The 20,658-nt window shown below is 39.4% G+C and overlaps 2 protein-coding genes across 9 annotated transcripts in view; one reads left to right on the forward strand and one right to left on the reverse strand.

Moving 5' to 3' along the window:
• Positions 1–17,782, forward strand: part of Alas (5-aminolevulinate synthase) — a 144,348-nt gene extending 126,566 nt beyond the window's left edge. For 3 of the 4 annotated variants that reach the window (XM_076177282.1, XM_076177279.1, XM_076177280.1), the window contains 9 exons: positions 1–21; positions 469–579; positions 1,898–2,071; positions 2,331–2,552; positions 2,675–2,886; positions 3,025–3,157; positions 4,340–4,608; positions 4,735–4,959; positions 5,317–17,782. The exon at positions 1–21 is cut by the window's left edge and continues 81 nt beyond it. In XM_076177282.1, coding sequence (XP_076033397.1) covers positions 1–21; positions 469–579; positions 1,898–2,071; positions 2,331–2,552; positions 2,675–2,886; positions 3,025–3,157; positions 4,340–4,608; positions 4,735–4,959; positions 5,317–5,430 — 1,481 coding nt within the window. In that variant the 3' untranslated portion in view covers positions 5,431–17,782. The remainder of the gene's footprint in view (positions 22–468; positions 580–1,897; positions 2,072–2,330; positions 2,553–2,674; positions 2,887–3,024; positions 3,158–4,339; positions 4,609–4,734; positions 4,960–5,316) is intronic. The other variant, XM_076177283.1, reaches the window with a different exon arrangement.
• Positions 5,693–20,658, reverse strand: part of ORMDL (sphingolipid biosynthesis regulator orosomucoid 1-like) — a 32,349-nt gene continuing 17,383 nt past the window's right edge. For all 5 annotated transcript variants that reach the window (XM_076177285.1, XM_076177284.1, XM_076177286.1 and 2 more), the window contains exon 4: positions 5,693–19,529. In XM_076177285.1, the coding sequence (XP_076033400.1) occupies positions 19,394–19,529 (136 nt within the window). In that variant the 3' untranslated portion in view covers positions 5,693–19,393. The remainder of the gene's footprint in view (positions 19,530–20,658) is intronic.

Here is a 20,658-nt window from a genome sequence, read left to right on the forward strand (position 1 = left end):
ATGTGACTTCAAGACATGAAGGTTTGTTTTATTAATCTTGTTGCATCTTATCGTTATTTTTCATCTAAATGACTGATCTATACTTGTGTGCATAAGTTGTTCTCATGACAGCCACAAAACTATTTATTGTCAATAGTATTATTTTTACGCATTTTGTCATAACTCGTAAGTTTAGGTATAAATGACAGAAATGCTTAGAAGTAACAATTGACGGCGAAAACTTGTAAACAACACGTAAGGTTTTGTGGCTGTAGTTACAAGTCCAGTTTCTTAATGCAACTGACGTACGTGTACTGTATATATTCACTTGTCTAATTAATAATAGACGTTGTATGCCTATAAAGTATCAGGTGCAGGCCTTTTAGACTGGATTTTATTATTATCTCAATCATGTGAGCGCATAGAATGTGGGTAGTTGTATGCTAAGCAGCGTAAAATGAAACTCAAATTCATACTACAAACCGACAGGAGTGAACACCGTGGTCTCCTTGGATTCTAAGGAACGAGTGATCACGACTTGTCCATTTGCTTCAAAGGCAACTAAATCTAAGAACACACCAAAGAAGCAAAGTGAAAAAGGTATTGATGTGAAGACATGATATAGGAGATTTCATTAGACTTGCGTTTTTTGTGTGCTGTGCGGTATTTGAAACTGCTGCATCCGTAGTTTAGCTTTGTGCCCGTTATTTATAAAACGCTTGCATGATGTTCATTTGTTTGCATTCCTCTTATAACCCTTTTGTAATTATTCTACTCTTCGTTCGATAACTTAAGCTCTCCGTGGTAACAAATAAATTACCAATTTATATGTAATTAGCAATATAATTTTGCATTTTATTGCTGTAACTGGCTTCAGCCTTCATTGAACAAGGACACATGAAGCAGTTTTTGTGTTTAAATAGTAACTGAAAGGTAACTATGTCTTAAAGTTCAGAGGAATAACTACTCGCATTGTACATTTATATATTCTGTTTGTATATATAGATATACACACATGTACATGTATGTGTGTATACATTATATATATATATATATATATATATATATATATATATATATATATATATATATATATATATATATATATATATATAATGTGTAAATACAGTGACCAAATAGTAGATTTTAATGTTCAATGATTGTTCATTGCCTCTCAATATATCAGAGGTTATGAGGTTTCTCCGTTGAACTTGATTCATCAACTTGGTTAAAAAACCTTAATTTTTCAATGGATTTTTAGTTGACCATGTTGATTAGTCCCAGAGAGATTTGAAAAAAATCGTAAATAATAAAAATTTTGTATTCAACTGTTACCATCTACCTTTGAACAGGGTTGTCATCTGGAATTATTTGGATCAAGACTTATGACGTCATTGAATTTGTTGTGTTTATGATTTTATTAAAATTAAATCATGTTGAGAATGCGTATTCTACTTTTTATATATATATTGTGTGTTTATTGAGGCTAGATGAATATGAATGCTAAGTTTTTATGACAAATTATGTATTGATTGAAAAAAGTGTGATCGTGGGTAATTATACCCATATTTTCTGCTTGGAATTTTTTATTGATAAAATTATTTTTCTTATACGTAACCCAGTGTGTAATTCCCTTGACTTTTGTAGATACATAAACATAATAATTGTACCTTGTAGTTGAACCTCCATATATTAATGGAACTGTTCATATTTGTAGAAAATAGGCTCTCCTTACATCAGTTGCATGTGCCATTATATTAAATGTCATTGCATTTTATTGTTTCTGATAACCCTATTTATTATAAATTATATTTTCATTGCCATGTATTTCTATTGTTTGGTCATGTCTCCCTATAAAAAATAATGATAAAGAACTAAACAAAGATATAACTAATAAATTAAAATATTTTTTCTTCAGAAGTCCAGTTCCCGTACACCAAGTTCTTCCAAGAACAAATTGCTCGTAAGAAAGCTGACCATTCATACCGCGTGTTCAAGAAAGTGGCAAGATGTGCAGAAGAATTTCCAAAAGCAAAGGAATATTCGTGGGGAGAAAGAGATATCACAGTTTGGTGCTCAAATGATTATTTAGGTAAGATATTATTTTTGGGGTATTGGTATAAATAATTATTTGCAAGTGCAGTGTCAGTGCATGTAAGGAAATTGGTAAAAAGACTAAAGTCAGATATAAATGAACAGATACATAATTCAGATAGTACAACAGAATTTTGTGTGAATTTGTGAATATTTTCACAGACCATACTTGAGAAGGGAAGGTTGTATTAGGCTATAGAATATTTACTTTTGTACAACACATGCTTGACAGTATCTTGTACATAATTATCTTCCAGGTATGTCAAGACATAATGCCGTGCAGGCAGCTGTGAAGAAAGCACTAGAAGAACACGGTGCTGGTGCAGGCGGAACACGGAACATTTCTGGTAACACCATCCACCACGAGGCCTTGGAGAGGAAGTTGGCATCCATTCACAAGAAAGATTCCGCCCTTCTTTTTACATCATGCTATGTTGCCAATGATTCAACCTTATATACTCTCGCAAAAGCGTTGCCAGGTAATTTGTTTGTTTGAAATTATTTTTGCTTTTATTGTTATTTGACTAAATATAGTCCAATGTCAGATGTCAATCACAAATTCTGTACTTATGCAATATATTTCTTTAATGTTCTACTCCAGGATGTCATATTTTCTCTGATGAGGGTAACCATGCCTCCATGATCCAAGGGATACGAAATTCTGGAGTACCAAAGCATATCTTTAAACATAATGATCCTGTGCATTTAGAGAAGCTCCTTCAAACTGTGGATGTCTCTGTACCCAAAATTGTAGCTTTTGAAACTGTGCATTCCATGACTGGGGCTGTCTGTCCCTTGGAGAAGTTATGTGATGTAAGTTTTACAAGACTGATTTTTGCCTTTGTGTATGCGTTTCTTGGTGTACATTCAAACTTTTGTCTGTAGAATTCTTTCTATACAATATATGATAATTGTTCAGCTGAATTTATTTTTCAATGTTGTGATTTGTAGGTTGCCCATAAGTATGGGGCCATCACGTTTATTGATGAAGTTCATGCTGTTGGGCTGTATGGCGAGTGTGGTGCAGGCATAGGAGAGCGGGAAGGTGTGCAGCACAAGATGGATATCATTTCTGGAACTCTTGGTAAGTTGGAGTTTACATAGGAAGTTATGAACACTTTAGGACACGGTAAGACATAAAAAGGTTTTAGTAAAGGGTAAGGGTGACTTTTACGGTTTATGGACTTGGCAAAGGCATATGACAGGATTGACAATTGTGGAGTGTGTTATAGATATATGGGATAAGTAATAGTGTGATTGTATCAGGAATGGCAAGAATGGTTTAATGTGAAGGTGGGACTGTATCTGGTTTGTGATATGGCCATGTTTGTTTAACCTGTACATGGATAGGATGGTGAGTGAGGTAAGTGCAGGAATGCTGTGTTGAGGTTTGGAGTTGATGAGTGAGAATGGAAGGAAGTGGGGGGGGGGATGTTGAGCAAGTTGTTTACAGATGACACCACTTGTGACTAATTCTGCAGAGAGACTGAAGCAGTTGGTGACTCAATGTGAAAGGATGTGAGGAGAAAGTGAAGAGTAAATGTGGGCAAAAGAGAGGTGATGAAATGTATAAGGAGTGATGATGGTGGCAGGTTGGTCATGAGGAGTATGAAGGGTGAGAAGCTGGAGGAAATGGTGAATTTGAAGTATTTTAGAGTCCTGTGGGACACTGAATGATAAAGGTGAATAAGAGTAAAGGAGGCAAGTAAAAGTGGGTGGAATAAAAAGTGTTAAAGAAAAGAAGTATATGGAGAAAAAAAGCAAAGAAAAGTTTGTATGGAATGACTGTACCTGTGGTACTGTATGTAAACACTTTGAATTCAAGGGAGAAAAGGAGGAATCTGAACATGTTTTTAGATCGAGTGTGAGACATGGTAAGAGTTGCAAGATGGATAGGATAAGCAATGTGGAGGTGAGGCAGAGGGCAGGTGGAAACGGCTGTGGGATGGAAGAGATACTGAGATCTTTAAGGTCTATGGAAAGACTAGCAAAGAGTGTGGACAACAGAAGCAGATAGAGTGAACTGGAGGAGAGGAAGAGTAAGAATGAGGTGGGCAGATGGATTTGGTTGGGTGTGCTTAGCTGGAGCCAACTCTTAATGAGGGGGAAGAGACCTTTATTATATTTGTTAGAATAACTTACATTGTTGATAAAATGAATATATATATTGTATATTCTTTTACGGGTATAGCTTTTGGAAACATTGGGGGCTACATTGCTTACATTGTTGATAAAATGAGTATATATATTGTATGTTCTTTTTCAGGTAAAGCCTTTGGAAACATTGGAGGCTACATTGCTGCTGATGCTGCTCTTGTAGATATGATTAGGAGTTATGCTGCTGGTTTCATCTTCACCACCTCCTTGCCGCCCACTGTTGCAATGGGGGCCCTCTCTGCTGTCCAAGTGTTAAGTAGTAGTGAAGGTCGTGCTCTTAGAGGAAAACATCAAAAGACTGTGCAATATCTTCGTAAGGCACTGATGGATGCTGGTTTGCCAGTGGAACACTGCCCGTCTCACATCATTCCCATTCATGTATGTATAATGTTCTTCATGGCATTTATCAATACATATATGGAAACTACATGCAGCTTTCATGAGATTCATATGATCACATTCTAATGTGGAGTCTTAATGGTTTTAATTAAATTATTACTACAGGTTGGAGATCCACTCCAGTGTACTAAGGTGTCGGATGATCTCATCCGTGACTATGGTCATTATGTCCAGGCCATCAACTACCCTACTGTGCCTAAAGGGCAGGAGAAGTTACGAATCGCGCCAACTCCGAACCATACTCCTAAAATGATGGACCAGTTTGTTAAAGACGTAATTACTGTCTGGAAGAGTCATGGGTTACCCATCAGGGAAAATGGTTGTGGAGATGTAAGTTATGCTTTTGTTTTTATTATTATATTTTTCGTGGGAGAGAGTAGGAGGGAAGGCGGGGGGTGAGGATAGATGTGTAATGGGCGAAGGAAAGAATGGAGGTCTTGGCAAGTGACCTTCCTTTTACAGAAGATGGAATATTTCAGTGTATGTATGTAATATATTTATTTAGTTGTAATGAAAAAATAAAAGGGACTGAGAATGGGTGTAGGATAGTTGATGGTTAGGTATGCCTCAGCTGGACACTTCCCTGGGCGAAGTGCCTTTTGATATATGATGGTTATATTATATATTCTTAATTCTAATGTATTCATATTTCATTTTTTAACATTCTTTATTCTTTGGTTGTTACAGGAGTGTACATTTTGCAAGAAACCAATGCTTTTCAAGGCCTTGGAAGCTAGAGAACGATGCGGGCCTGAAGAATGCAACAAACCATACTGTCCACGTTTAGCAGCCTGTAACTGAAAATGAACAATATACTCGCCCCAAAACAGAAGCGGTGTACCTTATCATTCTGGAATTATTTATTGAGATTTATTTTGTTATATTGAATAGAAAAGTTTTAATTGGTATAAAACAAATCTCAGGACTTTACTATTCAGTTAATTTATGAGTTAAATATGAAAAGTATAAATATGTGATATTCATTCCATTTAGTTCTAGTGAATGCAGGTTTTAACTCCTTCAACACTGATATACTATACACATTATGTTAACGTTAAGAACAGTTAAGGAAGCTCCCTTTGATCTGAAGGGGGTCACCATTGAGATGACACAAGCCCAAACTGCAAGATTACGTGTCCTTAACTGAAACATAATCTGTATATTATATCATTGTGTTGAGGGTGTTATTGACTGTTGCCACTCAACATTGCAGTGATAAATTCAAAGGCCCGATCTTGAACAAAGTAGTTTTATGTCAATTTGAAGTGCTGAACATGGCTCCTGGAAATATTGTTCGACATGCAATAGATGTCCTAAATATAAAAAAAAGAATGAAAAAAAAAATAGCAGTCCAAATTATTGTACAATATAAAAATTAACTGTTGAAGAACAGTGACATATATTGAGGCTGCAGTGTACACAATGAATAGTAAATCCAGAATCTGTTGTTTTACTTACAATTCCTTCCCTGCAAATTTTCATTTTTACTTTGTATTTATGGTGAAATATTTCAAATGAACTGTTCAGAAGTATGGAACTGCCTAGTGTAGGCCTTATGGTCTCTTGCAGTCTCCTTTATTATGTTCTTATAGTAGGTGTTAATGGATTGAATCAGAAACGTGAGGGTGAGTCAGGGAATGGGGATAGAAAGGAGACAAATGTTAGAGTAGATCAGAGTGCAGAAGTTTGAATATGTGGAAAGAATGTGGACAGCAGAAGCAGATGGAGTGAACTTGAAAGTAAAACCAAGAATAAGGTGGATGAATGAGAGAGAAGGGGGACTTGGACGAAGGAGGAACGTTTGCGGAACAAGGAAGAAAGTACAAAAGATGGTAGTAAATGATGGGAGATTATGATTAAATAAAAGGTTGATACAACACAAAGGGATGTTCAGATCTGTTTTGTACATTAAAAAGTGGGTGAGGAAGTAGGGTGGGTCACCTTATGCTGAAGCAGTGGGGTAAACCAATCCTAATATGAAGCCCTAATATAGACTTGTTGTGTTCTGGTGCATTGCTTTTAAAGAGAGAAGGCAGAGGATAGAAATGAGTGGAAAATGATTGTGTATGGGTGATATTTTGATGTGGCAGAGATCACAGGAGCATAAAAGGAGTTTTAGTGTATAGGGAGTATACATGTGCTTCAGTGCAACAAAAATAATAATAATAAAATAAATTATAGGGGTCTTTTTGGGATGCATGCATTCCTTACTGTCCAAAAAGGGTTAATGGGGTAATCCATGAGCTCTGATACCTAAAAGTTGAAAATAATTCTCAAGTTTCATGGACTGGAAACCTGCAGCCCCACAGAGAATACCAATAGTCTCCAGGTCTTCTCAGATATCTGTAAAGAAATATTGTTCTGTTGTCTAGTGTATTAATGTGGAACTTTGTTACTGGCTGAAAATGGTGGGAGGAGGGAAGCAGTTGCTGGTTGTCGGCTCTCCACATGTGATAAGGTTCAAAAATATAATTGAGCCAAAAGAGATCTATGGAGACAAGTATCAGCCTCTCAGTTGCTGTACCTCTAAATAGTAAGGGGATTGTTGAATTTGAAGAAAAAAAAGTGTAATGGGTAAATGATATTCTGCTATTCCTCTTGAAGGACCACAATAAACAGGTACCCATCATTAATCTCACTTGAAGGTTATCCTCAACAGAATAAAATAAGGGTGTAATACAGCTGCCACAGGGACTTGGGGCAGTGTCCCACTATATCAAGAGCTTGTGTAGTTTTGCAGAGGTGTGGCAGCTGGTTCCAACTGAGTATCTGGATTCTGTACTGGAGAATCTGTAACCCTTTTCGGGAGCAAAGGACACTCAGAAGGTACAAATTAGCAAGTTCATAACCACCAGACTAAGCCTAGCAATCTGGCGGATGGTGAATAACTACTTAAGAACAATGTAGAGATAGTACATGCATCCAAATTGTCTCCTCCTCCTTATACAGGGGGTGGTTAAGACAAAGCAAAGCATCCATAACTTGTTTGTTGACCCTCCCATCATTACATCTTGTGGGTAGAGGGTATCACTGTCCTCCACTTCACCCAGAAAGTGGTCCTCAGATCTTGATGGGTTATGTGCAAAACTATGGAGACCAGACATCAGGTTTCTTCTTAATTGAATAATTCTTTGGTTAAAATGAAATCCTCAAAGTAGCTAGGGTCTTTGTGGATCTTATAAAAGATACAGAATCTGTTGTGAACTGGAGGTTCCCCTCAGCTGAATAGAATTAATCTAAAACCAAAAATACCCACAGTTATAGGCTAAAAGGCTAAATGCTTGTTGAATATTTTGGGTAAATCCATTCATTTTCTCCCAGAACCAAAAGTTCTCTTCTTAACATGGTACTGCCAGGGTTGTTGTTGCTTATGTATCTTAGGTCTTTGTTGCAAGATGTACTTCTTTCCACCTTGTTTTCTCCCAAGGAAGGTAGCAAGATCTGAAGAAGGGAGTTGAAAATGACTATCTATATACCAATAGGTTTTTTCCCCCTTACAAGGGAGGTGGCCAGACAAAGCATACATCTACCCCCACCCACCCCACTCCCACTCTTTGCCCATTTCCCTTCTATTTTGGCTCCATGTGGATGAAAGGTCATTTCTGTTCCCTGCCCACTGTCTGGGCCAAAAGCAATGCAGCAAGACACAACACATCATTTACACAGCGACCCTCCCTTCCTCATAAGACCAGACATTTGGAGGAAATCCAACTGCAGACTTGATGCCAAGTGTGAGGCAACAGCTGAAAGTAACAGTATATTCATTTACTGTCAAAACTTTTCTCCTAAAGATGGGAGTGAGTGGAGGAAGATTATGAATAGATGAAGGAATGACGTGGCCTGAAGTGATGTATCTGCTCCATAGATCATGTGTAGATGTTGAGGGGTCAGCACCCTAGTGTAAAGCTTCTGTACAGAAATCAGATATCCCTCCGACATCACAAAAACATTTTTACAGCATCTGGAGTCATCCCACTACCCAAACTTTCAATACTATCTACATAATAGAGCTGCTTCTTCTTTACATGGGATGTAGCCAGCCAAGGTATATACTCATCCTTGCTCCCATCCATCACCCATTAGTTTCCCTTTTACCTTAGCTCCTTATGATTGAGAGGGTCAACCCTGTCCCCCACACACTACCCAGGTCAGAAGCAATGCAACAAGTCAAAATGAAAGTTACTACCATAAGTTGTTAATTTCATTTACTTGTGGTAAAAGGAAAATGAATGGGTGTGGGACAGGTAAAGGGTGGGTGCATACTTTGGTCATTCCCCCTTATAAAAGGGAAAGGGTCTTTTGATATATGTACAGTAGATAACACATGCACTTGATGTGGTGGTTCTTTGGAGTAGATGTGTTAACTTGTCATTTAAGAGTAAAACTGCAATGCTCCACTGGTCCTTGTATCCTACTGGTAGAAGGCTGAGGTGACAGAGTAGGGACTGAGTAAGCAGTGTTAGGCTAACAGTTGTAGCAGGCTTGAAGAATGAGTAGTTTCAGCTGCTGACATTGCTGATAGTGCTTCTAAACAGCAAGTCCTCTGATGGCTCTACAGTGATGATTATAGTGCTCAGCATGAGCATGTGTTATCAAGTCACTGGATGAAATGATAATATAAAGGGGGTTCTTTGGAAAAAAAAATTGCTTCTCCATGGGTTACAAATGTAGCCACTTAACAGGAGAAAACATAGACAAGATCACTTACACATTATATCTTGGGACAATACATAAAGGTATTTTTTATGAGTATCTTTCATGTATTACATCTCCAGATAACATCAAGGTAATTTTGTACAGCAGTTTCAATTTCTTGGGAAATGGTTCTTTATAATAACCCTCATCACTTTCTTTGCATTTACCAGCATCTTTGAGGTTTCCATTTTTTGCCTGTCATATGGTTATGTGCACCAACAAATGATTTAGAATTTGGCTCCACATGACATTTTAATGAGTTTCTCTTTAGCGTTGTATATTTCTGAAACTTTGCTTTTTCACACAATACTTGGCACACTCTTGTGCTTCTGAGGCACTTGTTTACATCCCAAGTCATGGCTCACAGATAGGTTAATACGCTTTTCCTTGGCACCACTGTCACCCTGTGAAGACAATACAAAATAAAAAGTCTGAAAAAGGCCAAAACATAAACTATTGGGAAAAAATATGTGGCAACATCACACTGTTAATCAAAGTGGCATCATTTCCATGCAAACTCTGGCAGACTAGTGCACATAAGCCATCTAGTGATGAACAATGTCACTCAGCTATTCTAGATTTCCTCTATTCCATCTAGCATTCACTTGAACAAGGTACATGTAATCAAGGGTCATCTGTGTTCTTACATATCTTAGATGACCTATGTGTAGGAGATTTGTAGTTGTTCCAAAAGTCTGTACCAGTGTGAGTTATTCATTTTATATCGGATGTTTTCTTGGTTAATCACATAATACTCTTATCACACTTTGATCCATGTTTTTCTAAAAGTCTGTCTCTGAGTATTCCCAGTTTTAGGAAGATGACTACTATGCTGTTACTGTTATACATAGTTTTGTGTTACTAGGGCATCAATTGGGTATATGGACTCTCATATTGAACTTTTTATTTTGCACTGTTAAAAATTCAGAATTTTTAATACATACATACACATACCAAGGACTTCCTTCTTTGCACTTAAAAATGAAGTAGCCAAAGTCAAAGGTATAAGTCCACTCCCACCCATTTCACCCCTACATGCTCCACTCCCATTCACCACCCCTCCCTCCCTTTTTTCTTGGCTCCTCCTGGATGACGAGTCATTCCTGCATCTTGCCCACTGCCCTGGGTCAGAAACAATGTAACAAGACAAAGCACATCCACAGCAAGGCTGCTTCATTTAATTGGTGATGCCTCCTCTCTGTCCTCTCATACAGAAAAAGAGATGGGGAGAAATCCCTTTGGGCTGCATCAAAATATCATTCACACACACTCCTTCACCTCCCCCCCCATCTTCCATCCACTCCCTTGTATACATCACAGCATCATCTATATAAAAACATTTCCCACTCACTCCTACCTTCTCCCGTCCTACCTCATCCATCCATCCTATCCTTGGTCATCCCCTTATGTTCACTCCCTCCACACCTCTTTTACTAATCTTCACTCATTCTTTCCATGTGTTCAAACCATCCCAATATCCTTCCATCAACCCTATCTACCAACTCCCTTTCCAACCCTACTCTCCTCCTCACCTTGTTTCTCACTCTATCCAGCCTAGTAACCTCTACCACACTTCTCAGGCATTTCATCTCAAACACATTCAATCTCTTCCTCTTTTATGTCCAATGTTTCTCCCTCATACAGTCCTGTCAGCACAATCATCTTTTCATATAATCTCTTAGCATCCATTCCCAAATTCTTAATAGTGGAAAAATAAAAAAGTGAAGCAGCCTTGCTAAGGATGTACGAGTACTGTCTTGCTGCATTGCTTCTGAACCAGGGCAGTGGGCAAGATACAGGGATGACCTGTCATCAATTGAGGAGCTAAGATGAGGACGGGGTGGTGGATGGGAGTAAAATGGTAGGGTAGGGAGTGGGTACTTGCTTTTTGACTTGGTATATAGATAAATTGACTATTAGAAACCCATTTTCTTGGGCTACATTTGGTGAGGTTTCCAACAAAAATGATGAAGTCCTTGTTTACTTTAGAGGGTCATTTTTCTGCAAGAGATGGTCCACTGGTAATATGACCAGGAACCTTGGACAATTTATCCAAATCAGGCTCTACTTCATCTCAGTATGGGTTGAGATTACTGCCGAGGTGGGCAAGGCGATGAATGCTATTTTGCTTAGTGTGTTTAGAGTGGTGGTCAATGACAGTGGCTTTAATGGTATTCTGTTTCCCCCTTAGTGGCAATCATTCCCATCTGAAAGGAGAGGGAGAGCCAATCATCACTGCATTATCATGGTAAATTGCTCCTGGATTTGAGGAAACCTTTATCATCTCATTCATGGATAGGTAATGAAGAGCATGCCAGGGATGCACCAGGGATGCTTTGGATTTGGGAGGGCTGCTGCTCCTTCCTTTCCCTCTCTCTTTTGGTAGCTACCTTACACTTAACATTACCTTCCCCAGTGGGAGTAGATCCCAGGGGGCAGCACAAGGATTTGGTGAGGTAACAGTTGGTCTTCCTCCAGGAGGAAAAGTCTGGGTGAAGTCCTAGCATCCCATGAAACTCGAGGGAATAATTATCATTACATTTGCTCTTTTGGGTCCAAAAAATCATTTCTTTGAGTGAGTTATGGCAGATGTGGAGGGAGTGAACATGAAGGGACGTCCTAGGATGAGGTTGATGGATGGGGTGAAGGGGGCTTTGGGGAAGAGGGGAATGTCTGTTGAGGAAGGACGGGAGAGGACAGAAGACAGGGGTGAATGGAGAATGGTTGTATATGGATGATGTTGTGATGCATGAGGTGGAATGGGTGGGGGGATGGGGGGTGAGGTAGTATGTGTGAGCAAAATTTGACGCAGCCTGAAGGGATTTCTCCCCGTCTTCTCCTTTTATGCATGGGGGGACGCTGATTTAATGAAGCGGCCTTGCTGTGGATGTGCTGTGTCTTGCGATACTGCTTCTGACCCAGGGCAGTGGACAAGGTGCAGGGATGACCCGTCATCCAGGAGGTGCTAAGATAACAGGGAGGGTGGAGGGGTGTGGAGTGTATTCAGGGATGGAATGGGTGGGAATGATTTTATGCCTTTTCCTTTTTGGCTACCTCCCTTGTAAGGGGGAAAAAAGCCTTGGTATATGTATGTATGTGAGTTATGAACTTAATGGTGGCTGTGGCCAGTTCTCCTAAGTGAAAACTGGGGCAGCGGGGTGATTAACTGACCATTCATCAATTTTACAGCACTAATGAAACTGGCTTTACTGATATCCATCAGCAATTACTATGGTAAATAACAGAGCTGGGTGTGTTCCTCAGTGCATTAGTGCTCCCAAACTATTAAAGCTTAAGAGACCAGTTCATACCAAATTAAAGTCCGGTAGGCCACATACTATACCAAAGAAAAATTTTCTGGGCCACATCCAAAAGGTAGGCCACATACTATACCAGCACCTATATTGCTTTAATAGTTTGGAAGCACTAACCACAGGCCAAACTAAAGTGGAATGCACCAAGGAACACACCTAGGAATGCACAGAGGAACGTGCCCAGCTCTGGTAAATTATCTATGAACTGTTGCCTTGAGCTTCACTAGGTGGAACACCTGCAGCACCACAATGGCTGGTGCCAGTCCCCAGGGCCTCTCACAGATCTCTCGGGGGAAGAAACTATGGACTGTCATTTGTGTCATTGGCTGAAAGTAAAAAGAATTGGTGAGCTTTCACTAGCTCCCCATGTGAAAAAAAAGAGAAAAATACTATCCATCTATATACCAAGGAGTTTTTTTCCCCCTTACAAGGGAGGTAACCTAGTCAAAAGGCAAGTACCCACCCCCACCCATTCTTTCTTCCCTCTCATCTTATTAGCTCCTCATGGATGATGGATCATTCCTGTATCCCATCCACTGCCCTGGGTCAGAAGCAATGCAGCATGACACAGCACATCCACAGCAAGGCTGCTTCACTTAATTGGTGAACCCCCCTCTCATGCCGGAAAAGAGAAGACAGGGAGAAATCCCTTTGGGTTGTGTCAAAATATCATTCATACATAACCACTTCTTAACTCCCCCAATCCCCTCCCTTCCTTGCATCACAGTATCATCTATACACAGCCATTCTCCACTCACCCCTATCTCCTGTCTTCTCTCTTTCTTGCTGAACACCCCTTTCACACCATCCATCTACCTCATCCTTGGTCATCCCTTCAAGTTCATTCCATTCACCTCTGACTTCCACACCTTTTATTAATCTTTCTCCACTCAATTTATCCATGTGTCCAAACCATTTCAATACTCTTTCATCAGCCAAATCTGTCATCTCCACTCCAGCTCTCCTCCTCACCCCCTCATTTCTCACTCTATCCAACCTTGTAATCCCATTTCATCTCAAACACTTTTAAACACCTAAAGCTAGCCACTTCCTCCTTTAAGACTTACTTCCAACTCACTGCCATCCTCTCCCATTGTACATCTAATCACCTCACTTTTACCCACATTTACCTTCAACTTTCATCTATTGCATACCCTTCCAAACTCTGTCACTAACTCCCTTAATCTTTCTCTCTGACCCTGCCACAAGCGTAGTGTTGTCAGCAAACAACAACTCGCTTGCCTCCCACTTCTCTCCATTTTCTTTAACCATCACCAGTCCCCTACTCATTTCCCTTGCCTTTACCTCCTGCACCACCCCATCCATGTACACATTGAACAGCCATGGTGACATGACATATCCCTTCAGTCCCACCTTTACCTCAAACCACTCACTCTCTCCATTTCCAATTCTAACACAGGCTCTACTACTCTTGTAAAAACTTGACTGCCCTTAACAGCTTTCTTCCAATCCTATATATTTGCAAAACCTCCCACAGTGCCTTTCTGTCTATCCTGTCTTAAGTCTTTTCCAAATCCATAAAGGCCCAAAAAACATCCTTACATTTTGCTAAAGCTTTCTCACATCTCCCTTACCACAGAAATCTGATCCATACAACCCCTATCTTTTCTAAACCCATTATGTTCCTCACCAATACCTTCCTGTTCCTTTCCTAATCCTCTAAATTAAAACCCTCCCAACTACACTCAACAAACTGATCCCTTTGAAACTTCTACACTCACATTTGTCCCCTTTTCCATTGTAAAACAGAACTATATAGGCACTCCTCCACAACTTTACCTTCCCTTAGACACATATTAAACAACCTCATTAGCCAGGACACTATTGAAATGGATGGAAGACTTCCTGACTGGGAGAAAAATGAGGGTAGTAATTAGAGACAAATACTCGAATTGGGAAGAAATGATAAGTGGTGTCCCGCAAGGTTCAGTATTGGCTCCAATCATGTTTGCCATATATAGAAATGACATGGATGAAGGAGTAGAGTGTTATATGAATTTCTTCACAGATGATGCAAAAATACTAAAGAAAGTAAGAACAGCGGAGGATTGTGAATCATTACAGTTATACCTGGACAAAATCTGGAAATGGACTCAAAAGTGGGAAGTAAACTTTAATATCAAGAAGTGTAGTATAATGGAGTTCGGAAAAAGTAAAAACAGAATATCAAGAAATTATAAAATTGGTGAAGAAGTCAAAAAAGTGAACTTGGACAGAGACCTTGGGGTAATAAATCAGCAAAGACATGACACTGGACAAACATATCAATAAAATAGTCGCAGAAACCTTCAACCTATTAAGGTTGATGAAAGTGGCATTTGATTACTTGGGTGAGGAAATGATTAAAAAAATATTAGTTACACTAATAAGACCAAAACTGGAGTATGCACAACACTATGGACACCCAGTACTAAAAAGAATATAAAGAAATTAGAAAGAATACAAAAAGCAATGACAAAGTTGGCACCAACTCTCTCCAAATTAACATACGAACAAAGATTGTCCAAATTGAAATTACCAACTCTGGAACAAAGAAGAGAAAGAGGAGATCTGCTGACTATAGAATCATGAAAGGAATGGAAATCCTAGATAAGAATGATTTACTAGAATGGGACAATGGAAAAACAAGAGGACATGTAAAGAAACTCAAAAAGGATAACTATAGAAGAGCTCTGGAAAAAAAAAAAAAAAAGCTTCCCACATGGAGTACTGGATACCTGGAATAATTTAGATAAAGAAACAGTGTGTCCAAACACTATTCAAGATTTTAAGAAAAAACTTGATGCTGAAAGACACAAAGATGGGTCACCATGAGCATAGCTCCCTTCTTGTACAATATAATTAGGTAAACATTACTCCCTTCTTCAGACAGTCCACTAGACACCCATCTAACCCAGGTGCCTTACCTGCTCTCATCATTTTCAAAAGTACTTGTACCTCATCTTATTTCTCCTCCATTTTCCTCTCCCATCACCATCATTTTCTTAGCGCCTCCCACTGCTATCAACACTCCCTCCCAATCCTCCTCCACATTCAACAGCTCTCTACAATAAGAACATAAGAATGAAAGGGATTGCAAGAGACCATAAGGCCTACACTAGGCAGCTCCGTATCCATCACCACCTGTCATCCCCATCCATAAAGTTGTCCAATTGTTTCTTAAAACAACTGATAGTTTCAGTGCTTACTGTATGGTTACTAAGTTTATTCCATTCGTCGACCACCCTATTAGTAAACCAATTCTTGCCTTTCCTTTTTAAATCTAAATTTGTCCAGTTTATAACCATTACTGCGAGTCCTGCCTATCTTCCTCCTACCACCTCTTCTGTTAACATCTGTCCATCTGTACCTTTTACCTTTTCTTCTCTACTTGACTCACCTCCACTCTCTCTTAACTTCCTTCCAAAATAGTTTTATTACTTTCAAAGTTTTGTCATACTCTTCCCCTAATTTACACCTGCTCTCCTTCTCTTTTGTTTTGCTTCTCTTCTTTGTACCTCTCCTATTTCTCTTGTCCTACTTTGCAAGCAATACCTCAATGCTTGCTTCTCTTCTTCACCACTCACTACCCTTCCTTCTAATCCCTCCATCCTCCTTGTTCCAGATACCATTTTTGCCAATCTTGTCGCTCCTTCCTTATAATACCCTTTCCTTTTCTTCCACTCCATCCTTCACCACCTACACTTCTTCCAGTATTCATGCTCCTTTTCTTCCCCATTTAAACAGTTCACTCTAAGCAACTATCTACCTTCTGCCCTTTTCCTCTCTCTCCACTCTCAACTTACCTTCCAAATAATTCTCATATTCCCCCATTCTCTCCCCTTAATACAAGGACATCTAAAACTCTTCCTACTCCTTTCCTGGATACTACTACATAGTCCATTAATGCCTTATCAACCACCCTCTCCCATGTGTACTTATGCTTGACCCTTTTCCTAAACACTGTGTTAGCTATCATCGACTCTCTAAACACATCACCATTAACTTTCCACAAGTTTTACCTGGCACTCCTCATTTCCTATACACTCAATCTATTGGTTCATCCCTTATCCTAGCATTGAGATCCCCCAAAACCACTACATTGACATTCCTCCCAACTCTCAGAGCACTTATTTAAATCTATTCAAAAAGCCCCCCTTTCCTTTACACTTTTTCACCACCAGGGCCTTATGTACTTACAAAGACCTACATCTCCCCAGTTTCACCTTCACATTAATCTTGAAGAAACTTCCTTCCACTCCACCCTATGCTTACCTATCTCCTTACTAGTAGAGCCAACCCTTCCCTCCTTTGTCCTCTCACCCCAAAACTCAAAAGGACCCCTCCCTTTCAACATAGTTTCACTTAATGCAAACACATCCATCTTCCTTCTCACAAACATGCTGCCCATTTCTTCCCTTTTACTCTTGTCTGTACCACACTCAAACCTTAGAGTTCTATTTGGAAAACTTCCAGAAGTCAAGGCAAAAGAGGGAAACCAGTTTAAGTTAATAGAAAATCTTGGGCTCAGTCCAGAGACCATGTTAGCATCCTCAAGGGTGCACCTCCAGAGGTGCTTTTCAATGGGTGGCTCTGCTGTCCATCTTGCAGGACCACTGTATCTTTAGACATTATCCTTTTATGTGTAAAGATGTAATTTTCTTTTTCTATAATTGTTCTGGCAAGCAACATTTCCTCATGAAATTCTTTTTGAATCGGTTAACCTTTTCAATAAGCACTGGACAACAGATAAAGGAAATATATAAATGTAATTTTCATGTATACAAGATACCATACTTTTTTTTCATTTTATTTGTAAACTAACATACAGAGACAGTACAATCTGCTAGAAAAGAATCCATCCCAAAACAGATGACACACTTAGGTAGTCCAAACAAAGAAAACCTACAATTCCCTAAGTGGTTACACAGGACAATGACATTTTACCTGTGGTCAAGTTAACTTTTCTACTGCATGTAGGGCCTACCCTTACAAAGTTCCTCTAATTCCCAAGATCTACCACTACCCTTTTGTAGCTACATACCACACATACAAGGGATCAGGTAACAGTCTACCTGTTAATATTGTCTTCCATTTTGAACAATACAGTTGTGACAATACTAGTCAACAACTATCCATAATAATTTTTTTTTATTTTATTTTTTGTTTGTTTGGACAGATAGATATTGGACAGAAGCCTTCATAACGCTTGATCAATGGCCATGGCATGCACATAGTAACTACTAATTTTACAATTAATGGAAAATCAAACAAAGTAATACTGATCATATTTGCAAATCTGTAATCTGGTAACCTCAGTTTTCAATCAGGATTTAGGAACGTGGATTTCATTTCAGCTTCAATATTAACGGCTGTACTGTTGAGCCTTTCACCAACTATGGCAAATGCTTGCAACCATTAGAAAGCAGAACTTTACCCAATCTCTAGTTGAGTTTATCTGGTCCACTGGCTTGTTTATAAAATTTACTCTTCACAAGGTGATAAGGCCTGCACACCAGGAGCCATGGGGCTGTGGGTGAAGCTATCACCTTTGCCCTATGTGCTTTGGCTGTTGGGGCAGGTAACAATCACTGCTAGGAAATGAAGACCAGAATACTTCTGACTATGCCACCAGCGCATGAGTACAGCAAATGAAGTTAGTAAAATTCTCCTTTCTAATGGTAGAAAGAATTAACCATGTTTGGCAGGTTTTAAAAGAACGGCCCCCAAGATATCACGATACATTTTTCTGCAACCATACATTCAGAAGAAATATGTCCAACTTGAAAATAGAGATTACTATGCAGAACATCTGACGATCACACCAACTTTCCTTCTCCGTTACACTCATATACCATCTCCTTGATACTACTTTCATACTTATCCATATTGCACACTCAATAACGAATATATACATTCAAATTTCAGATGGTTGCAAACGAAGCGTAATAATAATCCAGCCCACTTTCGTAACTTCAACCCACAGTTTCCTGTCACACATTATCCTACATCAAGGGGACTAGAGAACTGAAATATGGTGTTTAATTATATCTTAAACTAACATTTCCACATAGTTTTGTATAGGTAAGGAACTCAAACAATACGGGATACAAGTTCTGTGCTAAAGAGAAAAAAATAAATTTATTATTCACAGATATTTGCCAAGCAATCTAAGGTACTTAATGTGTAAAATAGAAGTATCAGCATGAGAAGTCCTAACGAAAAAATGAAATGTTGAAAGTAACTACACCTTTACTAGTCTATGGTATGTAATACCTTGGTCTGGGGAAAGATGGGAAACTAAACAAGAGGAAGATGTAGTGTTGCCATATGGAAACACCTGCTCATGTTGGGACAAAGTCAATCACCAGTTATTATGAATAATATATTACAGACAGTCCACAGCCAATTGATTGATCAGTCCCCAAATTTTCTTTAAATACTTATGTTTTATATGAATATATATATGAAAAGCATGATATAAATATATACATTAGTAGCATTAAAAACATGCAGAAAAAATTCCCTGTTATGCCACAGTACATGCCATGGTTAGTTGCAGACAACCGTACGGAGTGTATAGGTATACCATGGCTGGTTTTCATGGCGGATTCTGCAGTCCTCAACAGACCTAGATCTCCTTCTATGACAGCAGCTCTTCTTCTTCACTTCCCTTTGTTGAAATAAGCATTTCAAATAACATTTTCTGAGTGAGAGATCTGTGCCTCGCTTCTGTCTGTCCACACAAGAAAGACTCAGTACTTGTTGATGCCGAAGAGTCGCACCATGTGGAACTGTGGGAGTTTAGGAATAAGCACAAGGAGGAGAGCTGCGAAGTTGATGGCAAAATGGTTGAATTCATACTTGGTGTAGAAACTGGAGAGGATAAACCTGTAAATCAAAATACTCGAGGTTATAAATTACCAATGGCCATAACAACCCCTAAACAGAAACACAATATCTCATCCCTGGGTGGCTTATGGGCCTGCCCAGAGGTTGTAGCTACTTTCCAAAATTTTAGACTTTATTAGCAACCATGTTCTATAACCAGGGCAGTGGACAAGGTGCAGGGATGACCCGTCATCCAGGAGGTGCTCAGATAAGAGGGAGGGTGGAGGGGTGTGGAGTGTATTCAGGGATGGAATGGGTGGAAATGATTTTATGCCTTTCCCTTTTTGGCTACCTCCCTTATAAGGGGGAAAAAGCCTTGGTATATGTATGTATGTTCTATAAATAGTCAAGTGAACTAAGGCACTAGCATCCAGATGAAAGAGGCTGGTTAGATGGCAGTTCAATTCCTGAGAGAGCTACCACACACGATAGTAGTAAGAACATACATACATATACCAAAGGCTTTTTCCTTTTTCACCCTTACAAGGGAAGTAGCCAAAAAACAAAGGCAAAAGAACATGCAATGTGAAATCCCCATTGTAAGACCAAAATCATCAATGCAGTCACCTCAAAGGCCAGGTAACAGATACAAAAACTGACAAACCAATGATGGGTCCCTGCAAGACGAATACCAAAGCTGCCCATTCTCAAAACCCATCTTTAACCCCCCCCACCTCCATCAGGAGGTGCACAAGATCTTGCTCCATCGACTTAAACTGTATTTCTTACATTCACATGTGAATAGCAGACAACTGGCAACTGGTCCCACCTCCCTACTACTTTGAGCCTGTGACATAGAAACAGTCCTATAATGCTACAACAGTCTGATGTTGCTTCTCAAAGAAATCTGTGGGAGGATCCAAGGACGACTGTTAGCCACTGTGGGGCTGCTTGTTTTTCTATGTTTATCTAAATACCACGGGCTTCTTCCCCCTCATAAGGAAGGTAGCCAAGTCAAAGGCACACACCCACTCCTACCCATCACGCCTTGTTTCCCTCTTATCTTAAGATGAGTGTATACGAGGTGAGGTAGGTGTTTTGGATGATTTGGTTTAACGTCACAAACGCCCCCCCCCCCCTATCGGGAGGCTAGGACGGTGCCCCTTACAGTGGACTTTGTAGCGTGGAA

The sequence above is a fragment of the Oratosquilla oratoria genome, chromosome 40 (assembly GCF_046742065.1).
Source record: "Oratosquilla oratoria isolate Oo_2021 chromosome 40, ASM4674206v1, whole genome shotgun sequence".
Taxonomy (NCBI): domain Eukaryota; kingdom Metazoa; phylum Arthropoda; class Malacostraca; order Stomatopoda; family Squillidae; genus Oratosquilla; species Oratosquilla oratoria.